The 14,723-nt window shown below is 42.1% G+C and overlaps 2 protein-coding genes across 4 annotated transcripts in view; both read right to left on the bottom strand.

The window, feature by feature from the left end:
* The window catches only part of dock11 (dedicator of cytokinesis 11), a 51,985-nt gene extending 46,003 nt beyond the window's left edge, over window positions 1–5,982 (bottom strand). For 2 of the 3 annotated variants that reach the window (XM_035627267.2, XM_035627268.2), the window contains exon 1: window positions 5,667–5,981. In XM_035627267.2, the coding sequence (XP_035483160.1) occupies window positions 5,667–5,774 (108 nt within the window). In that variant the 5' untranslated portion in view covers window positions 5,775–5,981. Of the gene's footprint in view, window positions 1–5,666 lie in introns of all 3 variants that reach the window. The other variant, XM_035627270.2, reaches the window with a different exon arrangement.
* Window positions 5,983–7,094: 1,112 nt separating this feature from the next.
* haus4 (HAUS augmin-like complex, subunit 4) lies at window positions 7,095–12,180 on the bottom strand. The gene is made up of 9 exons (XM_035627031.2): window positions 11,976–12,180; window positions 11,653–11,792; window positions 11,202–11,333; window positions 10,084–10,224; window positions 9,543–9,639; window positions 9,241–9,386; window positions 8,344–8,474; window positions 7,770–7,838; window positions 7,095–7,510 (listed from the first exon to the last, which is right to left on the bottom strand). Exons 1-9 carry the CDS (start codon window positions 12,040–12,042, stop codon window positions 7,324–7,326), a joined length of 1,110 nt encoding a protein of 369 aa, XP_035482924.1. The 5' UTR covers window positions 12,043–12,180; the 3' UTR covers window positions 7,095–7,323.
* Window positions 12,181–14,723: the final 2,543 nt, after the last annotated feature.

The raw sequence follows: 14,723 nt of genomic DNA, 5'->3' as shown, positions 1-14,723 counted from the left end.
TTTTTTGTCTTTTTGGCTCTGATAAGCTCCACGTGGCCACCGCCTCTTTGAAAGCAGGAAAACAAAGAGGGCTCACCCCCAGATTTTTTTAACCAGCTTTGTAATAACAGCAGAGCCGCACAAGATCGGAGAGAGACGACCACACGTTGCAGAGGGCTGCATGTCACCGTGCAGGTAAACAGTTGCTCAGAGAATTGGGGTTGGATGGGAAAAAAAGCAACTGAGAACAAATATGACGGCAAAGACCGAGAGGGCAAAGGAGGTGAGAGAGAGAAAAAAAAAATTATGTGGTCAAATGAAGATCATCTTCTTTACAGAGGCATGTAAAATAATGAAACGATACACAACAGATTTAACACGTCACGTGGACTTTAGCTAAATATCATAACTTCCTGTTTTGAGTTTCATAGAGAAGTTGAAGAGAATATGAATAGAGAATATGCAATCTGCCTCCCCTTAAAAAAGCCTAAAGCCCAGCCTTCAAAAACTGGGTCAAGATGTGATCACATGTACGAAACCTTTATCACATTCAGAATTGATTTCCAAAGAAAGTGCCACTTTAAGCTCCAGCTAAGCAGAGAAGACAGTGATGAATAGCTCAGCCAATAAGCCTTGGCCGTTTGGACTCGAGCAGAGGGAATCAGGCACGTTGGTGATTCGCTGCCACAGAGTCTGCAGGGCCAAACATGCAGGACGAGCTGCTCGGTGAGCGCGCATAGTTAGGAGGAGGGACTCTTCAAAAAAACCTGAATGTGCCCTACCGCTGGGAAAATATGAGAGATGTGATTTTTCTACCTCGTGCTCCGTCATATTTCCATTTGCGTTTGGAGCAGCTGAGATGCAGAGCTGCGTGTTTTCCTATTGTTGGTCAGAGTGACAAAGTCAGCGATAAAGTTTTGCAGTCGTATTTTTTTCTCCCCCTGCTGCTTGTTTGTCTCCCTCCAATCTACTACCTTTGCTCTAAAACTACCACTGGTTCGTTGACATGTGCATTTACTATTTTTGAGATAGCATAAGCTTATAAACATAAGCTTAACAGTTTGTGCCCTAGAAACCCAGTAAGATGCATTGTTTCCTCTTTTTTTCAGCTTAAAGCTCTGAAAACATATATATCCTCTCACTAAAAGGGACAGGCTCTAACATGAACACACAAGTTTCTGCCAACATTTAAACAGTTTTCTTTTTTCCAAACTTGAATTAATGCTTTTAATCCTTATTTAAATCAGAGGCTTAAAGTAGCTTGTAAATTTGAAAAAATAATTTTATCCATACTGTCTAACATTTATTCATGTTTCAGCTTGTACCAGCTCCACATAAAAGCTATGTGATGTTTACACTGAGCGAAACATTTCGAAACCCAGGACAGACAAGTCGTTCCTCAGAATTGAGTCTGACATGTTTGGTATATTTGGGAACTTTGGGATCCCTCCTGGAATTTCTAATTTAAAATTCTGTGAATTTGAACAATGTTCGGCCGCACAGGATGATTCTGGGAGGTTTAAGGGGTTAATTAATATATCATTCTTGAATATACTAGTGTTTGCACACAAGACAACGTTTTCCCTTTCCATGTTCTCTAAACAGGAATTCAGTCCCGTAACGTTAGCCAGTCACTTATGTTCTCTGCAAATCTTTCCACCAGACACAGACTTTCTTGCCTTTTTTCCCCCAACACAAATCCAAATAAAAACTAGTATCGATACTTGTGTTATATTTTTACAAACAGATCCACTAACTCAGCGGACAACCAGCGGCCTGAGCAGCATGCAAAACACAACAGCACCTACACGTCCACTGAGAGCATTACACGGGGCTGCAGCCAGAGCAAAGCTGTGCTTCCTGTCATGTGCAACACCGCTGAACCGCAGCTCGACACGTCAGAGGCAGCCGCTCGGCAGCACACAGTGGCTCCACGGCAACACTGATCATATTACAGAAGGAGAGTGCAAGAGAGAGAGAGAGAGAGAGAGAGGAAGAAAGGAAGAAAGGAAAGAAAGAAAGATGCAAAAAAGTTCTGCCTTAATAGAAGAGGAAAGAAGCTGAAGAATCAGAAAACACAGTGGCTTGTGAGGCCGCAGTCACACTGATTGAGAAACAGAGAAACAGATATGCTAAAACACGAGAGGACATGGCCTAATACTTGGGTGTAACTCAATGATGCGTGCAATCGAGGCACTCATCTTGTCACAATCACCCCGTTATGCCTCGCATGTTCTCTCCTCTCAGCCGTCTACCTGGCCAGGGGAACACCAACTGACCCAATTGCCTTCGAGGGAACATGACGACGATGACGATGTTAGCGAAGGTGCAATTTCCAATCCAGACGTCTGCATCTCATTACGGTTCAGCAGATGCTAGGGAATCACGGCTCCAATACACGACCAGGTGCATTTTATCACATTGGCTATAGAGAAGCTTGCGCTTATACACAGCGGATGAGTGCTCCCTTGCACACACACACACACACACACACACACACTCTGACATGCAAGTCCCATACAGTACAAAGCAATTTTCCCACAGCATCCCAGTAAGTGCTCCAAATCTGTGTGTGTTCCCCAAAAATCCCCAAAATGTTTTATTTGTGAACAGATCTTCCTGCTGCTTGAACATCATTTCACATTATGGATGAACGGATAAGTTGCAGGATTTGGATATCGTAATAATTCGTCAAATCATTTGGTATTTGAGTTTCTGTTAACCAACACAATATACAGTGGGGGGTTTCCAATTCATTTGACAGTTTCCTGGTTCAACTTCATTCCTTTAAATGTTGTTGACTAGAACTGTGTTGGTGACCCCAATTCCTACCCCCATATCACATTTGATTATTTTGTCCATCTACAAACCCTTTTGCTAGCCACGGCCCTAATTTGGGAACTGAAAACAAACCCAGTTAATGGATTTACATTTTTAATAGAAAATAGAGGGGCCAGGATGAATTTGAATGAATTAATATACTCAAGCACAGTTGATACATATACTGACGGCATGCACAAGAACAGGACAGACTGTGTCATATTCAGCTGCGTGCCTACTGGACGGTACTAGTTGTCAATCACGCTGTGTCCACACCACAATGCTTTTTCGTCTATTAACGAAAATGCAAAAACAATTGCTACCATACCAACTGCATATAAAAATGGACGGAGTAACCAGGTCCAGAAAATTAAGCCAATGTGAAAGTGCCTAAAACCTGCATTCTCTGGAAGGACAAGCAGAGGGTGACTACACTGGTTGCAAAAAGAAGTTGGTTTCTAGAGAAGTCTTTGAGAAAATGACTCTACTGACTTGATTTATAAGGTCAGTAAAAATTGTGCAGAGGACTGTATGGTCTCAGTCTGTAGTTTCAAGTCATCTTCAATACAACATGATGTTCATTTAATGTAAAATAAAGCACAGTACAGTGGATACAGCTTGATTGACAGCTGGTACTGTCCAATCGGTGCATGGTTGTAGGTTGTAGGTGGGCGTGCAGTGGACCAGCTCTCATACTTTGGTCTATAAAATGTATTTAAATTGATATAAAGTTTACTTTAATTTAAGGTCAAATTGAATAATCTAATTCTAAAATTTGAAAAGCTGGAGCTGGCAAAAGTTTGGCTTTCTATCTATCATCGAAAGAGTTGCCCTTTAATTTTTGGTTGGATATACTAATTAATAATTCGCTGTAGCTCTAGAACAGCTAACCTAGACATAACGTTAACGTAGGGTCAAAAGATAAATTCCTCATTGGATTAGATTCTGCTGTTAATTTTACATTTGTGAAATGCTGATACATGTTATTAAGTTGCCCTCTTCATTACATTTACCTACTGGTAATAACATAACCCCTAACTACATGTAAACTAGAAGCAAGTGTTTGCTATCTGCCTTACTGAGAGGCTTAGTTGTCTATAACATCATAATTTATATTATTTTCAGAATCATCTACTCCATGAGATGAGGACAATACCTCACCTCATTGATCACATACACAGTGGTGGACTTGACAAAGATTATTCCACAACAAACTCCAGAAAGTCCAGTAATCACCGTCTCATCAGCTGATGGAAAATCCCATGAGGCAACTCAACAACGTAAATGGCCTCGAGATGGCATACATCATACATACACGAGTTAGAAAAATGAATGTCTGTGTTATATGGCTTCATTTGACATTCTGTTTGGAAGCATGTAAGACAACCGGTTTGTTCACTGAGAAATCAGCAAAAAAAGAACCGACATGGAAGGAAAGTTTCCGAAAAAAGTACTGACTTTGTAGAGATTTAGAACACACTAACACCCCATAGAAAGCATGGTCACAGCATGCCTTAGGGAATCCCCATGTGAGAGGAACCCTCCACAAAACAGCGTTTGTTCTCCATTACCAGGCCAACCATTTACTCCATGAAAATTGGGGCTGCCATAACCTTGCTTCTCTGAACCAGGAGCAACTCAAAACTCAACACAACAACACGCAGGGCTGCAAACACAAAACACACAGACACACTGTTTTCAGGAAATCTGAAAACCTTATCACAAGATTTGTTACGGTGAGAAACTCTCTGCGTCACACTCCTCAAGATGATCGTCACAAGACTGCAGACTGAAACACAAGGGAACAATAACTTATCTCTTAACACACACACACAAACACATCCAGCTACACCGTCTCTCACAGCCAGAGATGTGTGGCTATTGTGCTGTGTTTGTTTGTTTGTTTTTGTTTTTGTGTGTGCGTGTGTGTGTGTGTGTGTGTGTGGGGGGGGGGGGCTGACTTGAGGATGCAGTTTTGTCATTGACACATAAGGCACATGACTGGAAGTTTCAGGAGAAATGTGTCAGGCTTTTGATTTACTGACATGAAAACATCACACACACAAACACACACAAACGCACGCACGCACGTGCTGTATCAGCAGGATTCCTAAATGCTATTCATCTCAAGCAACTGCGCCTAATAACCCCTTCCCATTACTACAGTCTGCCCCCCCCCCCCCAGCAACTCTCAGCCACCAGCACTGCCAAACCATTCAATAAAATAATATTTTGCACAGTTGTCATTGTCAATACACATCAATTCTGGAGACGTGCATGAACTGCCTTTTCTTATTCCTTTTTTTTGGTTTGTTTTTGGCACAATGTGGCCACTGCTCCAAGGCAAGGACAGGGGGAAGCCATGCTGCGGCTGTCCGACTGGCGCTGCTCCTCGTCCGCTAGCACACAAAAGGAGCCGCGCAAGACTGGAAGAAAAAAAAGACTGTCGACAATGTGCCACTATTTTCCAGTGCTGGCAATTAAAATTTTTTTTAAAAAACGAGCCAATACACGGGAGCTGGATCCGTTGCACGAAAACGTAGCGATGCCAGTGAGGCTGTAAAAGAAAGAAAAAAAGAGACATGTTTTCGGAGACAGAGCAGAGCTCCGCGGTGGCCGCGGGGCTGGAGGGACAGACGCAGTGAATGGAAATTGGGGTAAAGGGAAGTAATAATTAAAAAAAAAAAAAAAGAGTCTGAGGAATGAGAATGAACAGTAGCTGTTTTATAAAAAAAAAACATACACACACACAAGAGTGTTCCCCAAAGACAGAGGGGTGCGGAGTTAGCAAGCTAGCCAGTTTGTTGGTTTAATTATCCCAGTCAGCTAGCATGACCGCCGCCGGTCCACAGACACACTCGGCTCACCCCGACGAGGTCCACGGTGCTCCTCACCGCCTCCGACACGCTCTGCCGCACCTCCGCCGCCGTCCCGGGCTTGCTTAGCCTCTTCGTGAATTTCCGCACCTCAGACATTGCGTCCGCCCCCGGTTAGAGTCCACTGCGTGTGTCCCGGTGTGAATGCTACGAGCATTCCGCGCGGCACCGGGCGGACGGAGCGGACGGAGCGGAGAAAGGCAGCACTGCTGTGACAGCCAGATGCTCGGGCTGCGTGGGAGGGGGGGGAGGAGGGGACCAGCCAGCCAGCCAGCGGTTCGCGAGGCGGGGCCGTTGCTGCTGCTGCTGATGATGATGAGAGGGAGACCGCAGGCGGGTTCACCAGAGCGAGATGCTTCACTCCGACGCGCTTCCGTTTCTCCTCAAGCGGAGCGGAGACATCGAAGATCGTTTATGAAAGGAAGACAACGTAGTTTCGCCCAGGTTTAAAAAAAAAAACAACAACAACAACAATATCTTAATATCAAACTGAAGTTGCTCAAGTTGTCGCACTATTGCAAAATTAATCATCAAACTTAATAGCAAAATTACGGAGCCCACAAAAAAACGTACTTAAAACGAACGAAAGCAGGCCTAACGTGTTTTTTTTTTTTAAAGGGTTTTAATAAAACCAGTTTTAAAAACTTTGAATATGGGCAAATGGGTGTACTACTACCCTGTGTATATTTGTGCTCTATATCATATTGTCCCGATATAGTAATATTTTATTCAATTTTATTCTTTATCATTTTCTATTCTATATCATTTTATTCTATTATTTTTTCCTTTACTCATTATGTCTTTTGGGCTGCAGTAATAACAGAATTCTGTTCAATAAAAAGCTCAATTGAAAAAAAGGTTTTATGTGGTATTGAATGTTGTCTTATTAACTATGATTCATATAATAAAAAATAGTTAAGTAATTGTTCCCTATGTCCAGTAAAATTTGAAAAAGGTAATTGTAAGACGGGAATGACACGGAAATTGATGTCAGTGAAAAATGAAAGTACACTGCTTTCTAGTGGAAGAAGGTGCAAACTGCAGGTAAATGACATTTTAAAAAAACATTGCTTTCTGGGCAGTCAACAAACATTTTGCAAAGTGGTTTGGTTAGTGGTTAGGTTAAGTGAAGATTAAACCAAAAAAATCCTTATATTTCTTATCATAATCTTGATGTTTACTGTCCTACATAGTTAAGTATGCAGCACACACTCCAATTGTTTGCAGGTTTGGGACATCTTTATTTTTATTTACTGACCTGCACCCTGTTTTACAGTGTGGATGCTTTGCACTGAACAGATGCTTTACTGCTGCTTTAAAGGCAGAGGAGATACTGTGTACGTTGCCTGGCTGTCAGAATGAATGGAGTGATTCTCATGATAAGCTGATGTAGAAAAGAAAGGTTACAATGTACCAAGGTTTGAGCTGAGTGTAACATGTAATTTATTGAGGCAAATTTAACAACAGTTTTCAGCGAGGAGCTCTCAGTTAGCGCATTCACTCCTGTACAGGCTACACAGTTACTATAGGCAAACAATCCGCACGGTCTCTGAGTCAAGCGTCCAAAAGCCAGCGTGTGAGTGTGAGTAAGGACACACGGTAAAATAGGGGGAATGGATGGCTTTTTTCCCAGTAACAGATAAGATCTTCACTTGTCGTTATACTGGGTGAACTCCTTCAGAGCCCAGTGTTTCATTTCTAACTCCTGCCGTAATCTGCAGTACTCCTCAGCCAGGGCCTCAAACTCCTTGCCCAAGATCTCAAAGGAGGCCAGTTTTAACTCCACCGACTGTTTCTCCACCTTACAGGCCTTCAGCTCGGACTCCAAATTGTCTCTGAAATTGAGATGTAACCGAAAAAGCACATTTTTAGAAAAACATTTGACGACCATATTGGGTTCTGACGCCTTGGATAAGGAAAAATTCAAAGCACATGACAAACACTAGTGAGAAAAAGTATAGATTTCTTCAACTATCAGTTGCCCTTTAAAAAATAGCTAAGACTCAAGTGCTCCAGTCAAGAAATATGAATACTGTTGGTGTTGCCTGATAACATTTAGTAGTAAATGATATAGAGAGACAAAAATTGTCTTGCCTTATCTTTCTATGAGCAGATATTGCGTCGGCGGTGTAGGTGTCCAACTGGATTTCTACCATCTCCACCCTGTACAAAGGAGGAGAAAAACAGAAATGCATGTATGTTTATTTAGAATCATGTATCATAAACATTTACATGTATTCTTAAGTTTTCTAATTAGAGGTCATGACTGTGGTTGACATTTTGTGAGTGCGTGCTATCATGCCCACTGAACTAAGCTTTGAAAAGAAATGTTAAAAATCACTTAACTCAAACATAATAAAAAATATCAGGGTTTAACATGCCAGTATGTTTAGGAAGAAACTGCACACTGGATATTGGTATTTATACTACTGATGCATCCTTAGCGATGTCTGTTCTTCACAATATACAATAATACTGTAAAATGATGCAAAATGATCTACTGAATGATGATTTTTCAACCCATACATTTCCAAGCATCAAATGCTTGCAGGCAATTATATTATAAGAATTTGTGTGTGTGTGTGTGTGTGTATTGTCAGATTATGGAAAAAGGAATGTTTACAACGTCAAATGCAATAAGGCAAACAAGGTATTGAAATCTGCTTACTTTATCTTCTGTAGGACTAATTCACATTTCCCTTCGAAGTAGCCCAACTTCTTACTCTCCAACTCTGTCTGGGTCTTCAGCCTGTGGTCCAGGACGAGGGACTGGAGAAGCTGAACACACTTAATCAGCTCCTGGTCACAGGAAAGACAAGAGAGGAATACCACATATTGTTGTGACAAAAAGTAAACAGAAAACGCTGGATATATACATGAAGTATTAAGTCTGTAAACATTCTCCCAGTGAGTATTTCTTCAAATGATGAACACCCCCAAGAGCATTTATCATTGTATAAATTATATTCGGCATGGTTCAGTAATTCACTTAACTAAATGGAAGGGGTAGACCGATTATCAGAGCCGATATTCAACATTTTCATGATTATCGGTATCGGTCAATTTTTAAGCTGATTTGCCGATAAGATAATTTCATTTTAAAATGTGCTAATTTGGCTCTGATGCAGACGCTGTCAATACTTTCTAGACTTCAGCAATGTCCCATCCATGTTTGTCATGTTGAAAGGTTCTGTGAATTAAACCTATTATTTAAGGCATTTCAAACATTAATTATTATTTTATTTTAACTTTATTAAACTTCAGGAAACAATTTTATTGATTTGTTTGTTGTTTGTTAATTTTTTCAACTTCATTATAGCTCCCTGCACTTTGTGTGTGAAAGGTTCTGTAAATTAAACCTACTGTATGCTTTAAGGCATTTCACAAGTATTGTGAGAAGAGTTTGTGTTATTCTAAATTGCAACGCCTTTTGACACTTTTTTACTGCGGACAGATATTGCTTTCAAATATCGGTCTCTTAGATTAGCAATAATTGTTATCGGTATTGGCCCGGGAAAGGCCATATCGGTTGACCCCTACTAAATACATTGACAGAAGTACTTACAGAGAGGTAGAGTTGAGTCTGTCTCTGCAGGAGCACTGAGTTTTCCCTGCAGGTCTCCTTCAGACTCTCTGCTCTTTTCTTCTCCTTGTTCAGCTGCACTGACAGATGAGACAGCTTGCTGTTCTTCAGACCCTCACTCTCATTCTCTAGAAGAGATTACAAACCAGCAAACGTGTTGCATGCTCGATGCCCATGCAAACACTAACAAGTGACGTAAAAAAGGTTCTGAAGTGAATGCGAAGTAAAAAAAAATGCCGGTAACTACAGATCAGTCAGTCACAATCAGTGTTGAGCCACTTTACCCCATTCAGGTTGATAGTAAGAGAGAAGGTTCAGGGACTTTTTCTTGAGATGTTTCTCCAGCTCTCGGGGTAGACTCTGTTTCATTCTCTGTACATTCTGGAAAGCATAAATATAACATGGACATAGGGAAATCGTATTATGTACTCATATAAAGGCTTTCTTTTTGTCTTTCGTGCGTCTATTGCTGAGAAAAGATGATTTTCCATTTAAAAACACTTTTAAAAAGAGCACTCAGAGAGCGCAGACCTCCACCAAGGCCGAGCAATCCCCAGCCTATATGCCATTTCGCCCATAACTTGCACTACCATGTCCATCTGACCGACATAAGTTTAAAATGTTATGAATTTGTGAAGACATGACTCAAGATATCAAGTTTTGTCTGATCTCGCAGAGGGGAAGAATCCTTAAAAAAAGGCCTTTGGATCCCTCCCAAAATGTAATAAACTGTTACCATGGAGATCGATCTTTACCTTAAAAAAAAAAGTATAATAAACAACCAACTTACTATGTTAGAGACTGTATTGTGTTTATATGATTCACCTTCTCCGACGGCATGAGCTCCATCACCTGCTGGGCGTTCAGGCCTAGAACAGAGGGCTGGTCCTGGTTGGTGGTGGTACTGGGATCCAGCTGTCTGACACACTGAGCCACCAGCAGGCACTTCTCCAGTGTCTCATGGAACTACACGCACAAAAACGAAGTGATTAACACAGTTGAACTTTGATCATCAGATGAATAATCTATTTAATAAAACAATGCAGCAGTTTATCTCCCCTTGTCACTTTGGGAAATCTGAGTATACAATTTGAAGTTCACTAATATAATAGAAAGCACTTAAGGGCTGCAACTAACGATTATTTTCATTATCGATTAAAGGGATAGTTCAGTGATTTTGAAGGAGGCTTGTATGAGGTACTTATGCATGGTTAATATGTTACCTTATGTTAACTGTTGCAGAGGGGCCCACCGAAAAACTTATTTTTTGCCACATTTTTAAATGCTTACCTAAAACAGTACAACTGAACTATTCCTGTCATTATTTTATCAATTAATCTATTCATTGTTTGGTCCATAAAAGGTTGTAAAATGTTGAAAAATGTCAATCATGTTTTCCAAACCATGAGATTATGTTTTGTTATTGTCCACACACCTTAGATATTTGGTTTGCTGTCACAGAGGAGCAAAGAAACCTGAAAATATTCAAAGAAGCTGAAATCAAAAAAATTTGAAAAATACTTCCATACTACCAATTAATTGATTAACAAATTAGTTGGCGATTAATTTAGTAGTCGATTACTAATCGATTAACTGTTGCAGCTCTAAAGCCTTTATTGTCATTGTACATGGAATCATACAACGGAATTTGGAGAGCTACTCTGTCTGTTCACTGCAAAAGAATTCAAAAAAAGAAGACACTTCCATTCTCACATTCAGGACATAAAACTAAATGAATAAACACGTGTTGCTGATTAAAGGGGGACAGTGATAATATAAATATAAAGTAGATTTCTGAGAAACTGTTAATATGTTTTAAACAGTTACATTTAGCTGCGATGTGGACCAGGCAACATGCAAAAGCTTTAATGACCAATACATATGCTTTGGTTATATTACTGCAGCATTTGCAGTCTGTGCAGGTATAGGTATGAGAAAGGTACCATGTTCTGGTCAGGGGGTACAGTGATGTGGTGCCTCCTCACACAGAAGTCCTGGATCATCTCCTGCAGCCCTCTGTGGAGGCTCTCGGAGCGCAGCCAGTAACACCTCTGGCTCTGCAGCTTCTTCTCAGCCTGATGGGGGGGGGGGGGGGGGGGGGGGGGGGGGGGCACCTTTGAGTGTCTGTTATTGTACTGTATATTCATTGTAATTCTCACTGGTATCCAGTAGAGGTCTGAGGTCAGTAGGACACAAACCACTTTGACTTTGTGTCAAACATACATTAACATCTCCTCATAAAATAGCACCTACAGCATGTGGCTGTTTGCTCTACCTTGAGCTTCAGTTGAGGCTGTTTGAGGCTATATTCATACTACTGCGTTTTCATTTGGAAATGGCATCATGTCATACTGCAAAGACGCGTGTCTTAACAAATGCAGAGGGCGCTGATACCTTGTCCATCTCGGACTTCAGCGACACAGTGAGTCCAGTCTGGTCCACGTGTTGAGCCAGAGTGGCCAGTAGTTTGCAGAACTGGGGGTTCCGGGTCAGGTCTTCCTCGGTCATGTCACACAGAGGGAAGGAGGCGAGAACTGGGCGGAAGGATTGTACAGGGAAACTTGTAATAAGGAGGGGCCACACTCAATCACAGACAGGACACTCATAACAACTCCACACCAACTTAAACCAAGTGCAGTTTCTAAACCCTTCGCAGTCTTCTTCCCCATATAGAACACAGCCTTTGCAGCAGTAAACAGAGTACATGTATGTCTCACCCTGTTGATGCAGACTGTCACCTTTTCCAAGCGACGACAGCGCAGTTGACTCGGGGCCGGCAGACATTTTCACCTGGGTTGAGTTGCTTTTTAACCAAGCAACCCCTTCTTGTTTTCTGGATTTCTGAAAACCTTTGCTGCCAGAGCGAGCACGGCACGAAAATGAAATTTGTACTTCCTGAATCAAGTTGCGCGCCTCTGCGAGAAGGGTCCCTATTGGATAACTGCCCCACGTGACCATGCAACGCAAGCGCGCAAGAGCTGCTTTCCTCTCGCGGGGGCGCGCAAGGCGGACGGAAAGTGTTTCCATCAACAATCTAATCTACTGAGTGTCATCGTCATAAATCATAAGCATGTACCTTTTTTTGTTTCAAATTTGAAAATGACTGCATAATAAATTAACAATTTTCACCCAAAATTTACAGATACGTTTGTTTTTTTTACAGGTTTTGTGATATGACAGATTTCAAATGGCAGAAGTGGCAAAAAAAGAAAAGCCCACAATGCCCCTGCCCATCAAACTACCTGGAATAAAATGGTATGTAAACATGTTCATTGTCCAACTCCATCATCAGCAAGACGAACTAGGCCATTTTCAAATGCAGGCCCTAGATCACAACACGGCACTTCATTTTCTCCTTCTTCTTCAGATGTAACACTCTTTCTTCAGACTCACCAACAACATGGAGGGTTTCAGGGTTGTGTGGGGCGTCAGGCAAGTCCTGTGCTCCCTGAGGGAGGACAGGTCTCTTGTGCTAAACTCATATTAGCGTATTAGCATAATTATAGTGGATTGAACCAGTGTGAATGATCCAGTTTTTTGGTTTGTTGTTGTTTGTTTTTATTAGTTTATTTGGAAATTGTTTTATTTAAGGGTTTTTAAATATGTGCTATAGATAAACTTTGCATTTAAAGTCAAAAGTCTTCTTCTTTTTCTTCTTCTTCTTCTATTTCTTCTCTCTGGAGGAACTAACTGCTGCCGTGTCTCGGGTGGCCTCAGGCAAAGCTCCCAGCATGGACAGATTACCTGCTGACTTTTTTAAACATTTTTGGAATATTATTGGGACACGACCTGCTGAACGTTTTTAAAGGGTCTTTTAACAAAGGGACTCTTCCTGCCTCTTGTAGGTCTGCTGTAATCTCCCTGCTGCCCAAGAAGGGAGATATGACTCTCTTAAAGAACTGGAGACCAGTAGCTCTTTTATGTACAGATTATAAAAACATTTCGAAGGTTTTAGCGAATAGATTTTAACTATTTATTGAACTGTTGGTTGGTGCTGATCAGATGTACAGTGTCCCTAATAGATCCATGCTGGACAATGTGTTTTTAATGAGATACATTTTTGATGTGTGTAAACTGTACAAAATAATGTTGGTATTATTTCAATTGAACAGGAGAAAACGTGTTTGATCATGTCGATCATTCCTTTTTGTTTGCCCCACTGAAGGCTTATGATGTCGGGGAGCACTTTCTGTCCTGGGTCAAGTTGATGTACAGTGATGCATGTTGTGTTGTGAAGGTGGGGGAGGGCTGAGCTGTCCGATACAGGTAAAGAGAGGGATCAGACAGGGCCGCCCCATATCAGGCCAGCTGTACAGTGTGGCCATCGAGCCTCTTCTGTGCAGGCTTAGAAACCGGCTGAGGGGTCTCTGTCTACCTGAACTGGCTCATAGCCCCCCTGTGATCGTATCAGCTTATGCTGATGACATAAACGTCTTTGTCCAGGGGCGGGGGGACATTCAGGAGCGAGAAGGCAGCTTAACCCTTTATGAGAAAGCGTACTCACCTATCAGTGCATCCATGGGAATGCCCCTCCCTACCTGAAAGATCTAGTCTCACCACAAACCTCCTCACCCAACCTCCGCTCCGGAAACAAAACCTTCACCCTTCACCTCTCCAGGACCAGGCTGCGCACCATGGGGGATCGAGCCTTCTGCTCAGCCGCTGCTCGCCTGTGGAATTCCCTTCCAGACCACCTGAGGGCTCCACAAAGCACTCTCTCTTATAAGAAGAGCCTGAAAACCTTTCTTTTTAAACAAGCATTCCCCTAAATTTTTGTACTTTTTCTTCCACTGATGTTTTTTTCTTTGTAAACCTTCTTTTATCTTGTTTCTACTCTGTAGCACTTTGTATTATTATTATTATTATTATTATTATTAAAGTCAACTGTGGCAAGAGTGAGGTGGTTTTGATTGGCCAGTGGAACAGAGCAAACACTTCCGGTCTTCCTGGGAACCTTACCTGGTGAAACAAAGGTTTAAAGTTCCTGGGAGTTTTAGGGAGTGAGGACACAGAAAGGCAGAACTGGGAGGGAGTGCTGGGAAAGGTGCAAGCTAAGTTGTCTAAATGGAGATGGTTGCTACCCGAGTTGTCCTACAGGGGAAGAGCTCTGATTGTCAATAACCTGGTCAATAACCTGGTTGCAGTCTGGTTGCCTCGTCTCTGTGGCACAGACTGCAAGTGCTGCACGACCGGGCCTATTGGAGCAGCTGCAGCGGCTGATTGTAGACTTTTTCTGGTCGGGGCGTCACTGGTTGCGGGCGTCAGTCCGGGCGTCGGTCCCCTCCCTGTGGAGGTCAGGGCATCATAGATGTCGTCTCCAGGACTGCGGCCTTCAGACTTCAGGCAGCTCAGCGGCTGCTGTACAACGTCTCCCTCTGCTGGTCGACTGTGGACCGGCTGCTGCTCTGGAAGGCCGGGCGGCTCGACTTCGATAAGCAGCTGTTCTTGGTAAGATCAACTGACTT

Source organism: Scophthalmus maximus, chromosome 2, assembly GCF_022379125.1.
Source record: "Scophthalmus maximus strain ysfricsl-2021 chromosome 2, ASM2237912v1, whole genome shotgun sequence".
Lineage (NCBI taxonomy): Eukaryota > Metazoa > Chordata > Actinopteri > Pleuronectiformes > Scophthalmidae > Scophthalmus > Scophthalmus maximus.
Note: the sequence above shows the minus strand (reverse complement) of the source record. Positions and strands in the feature narration are given on the sequence as shown.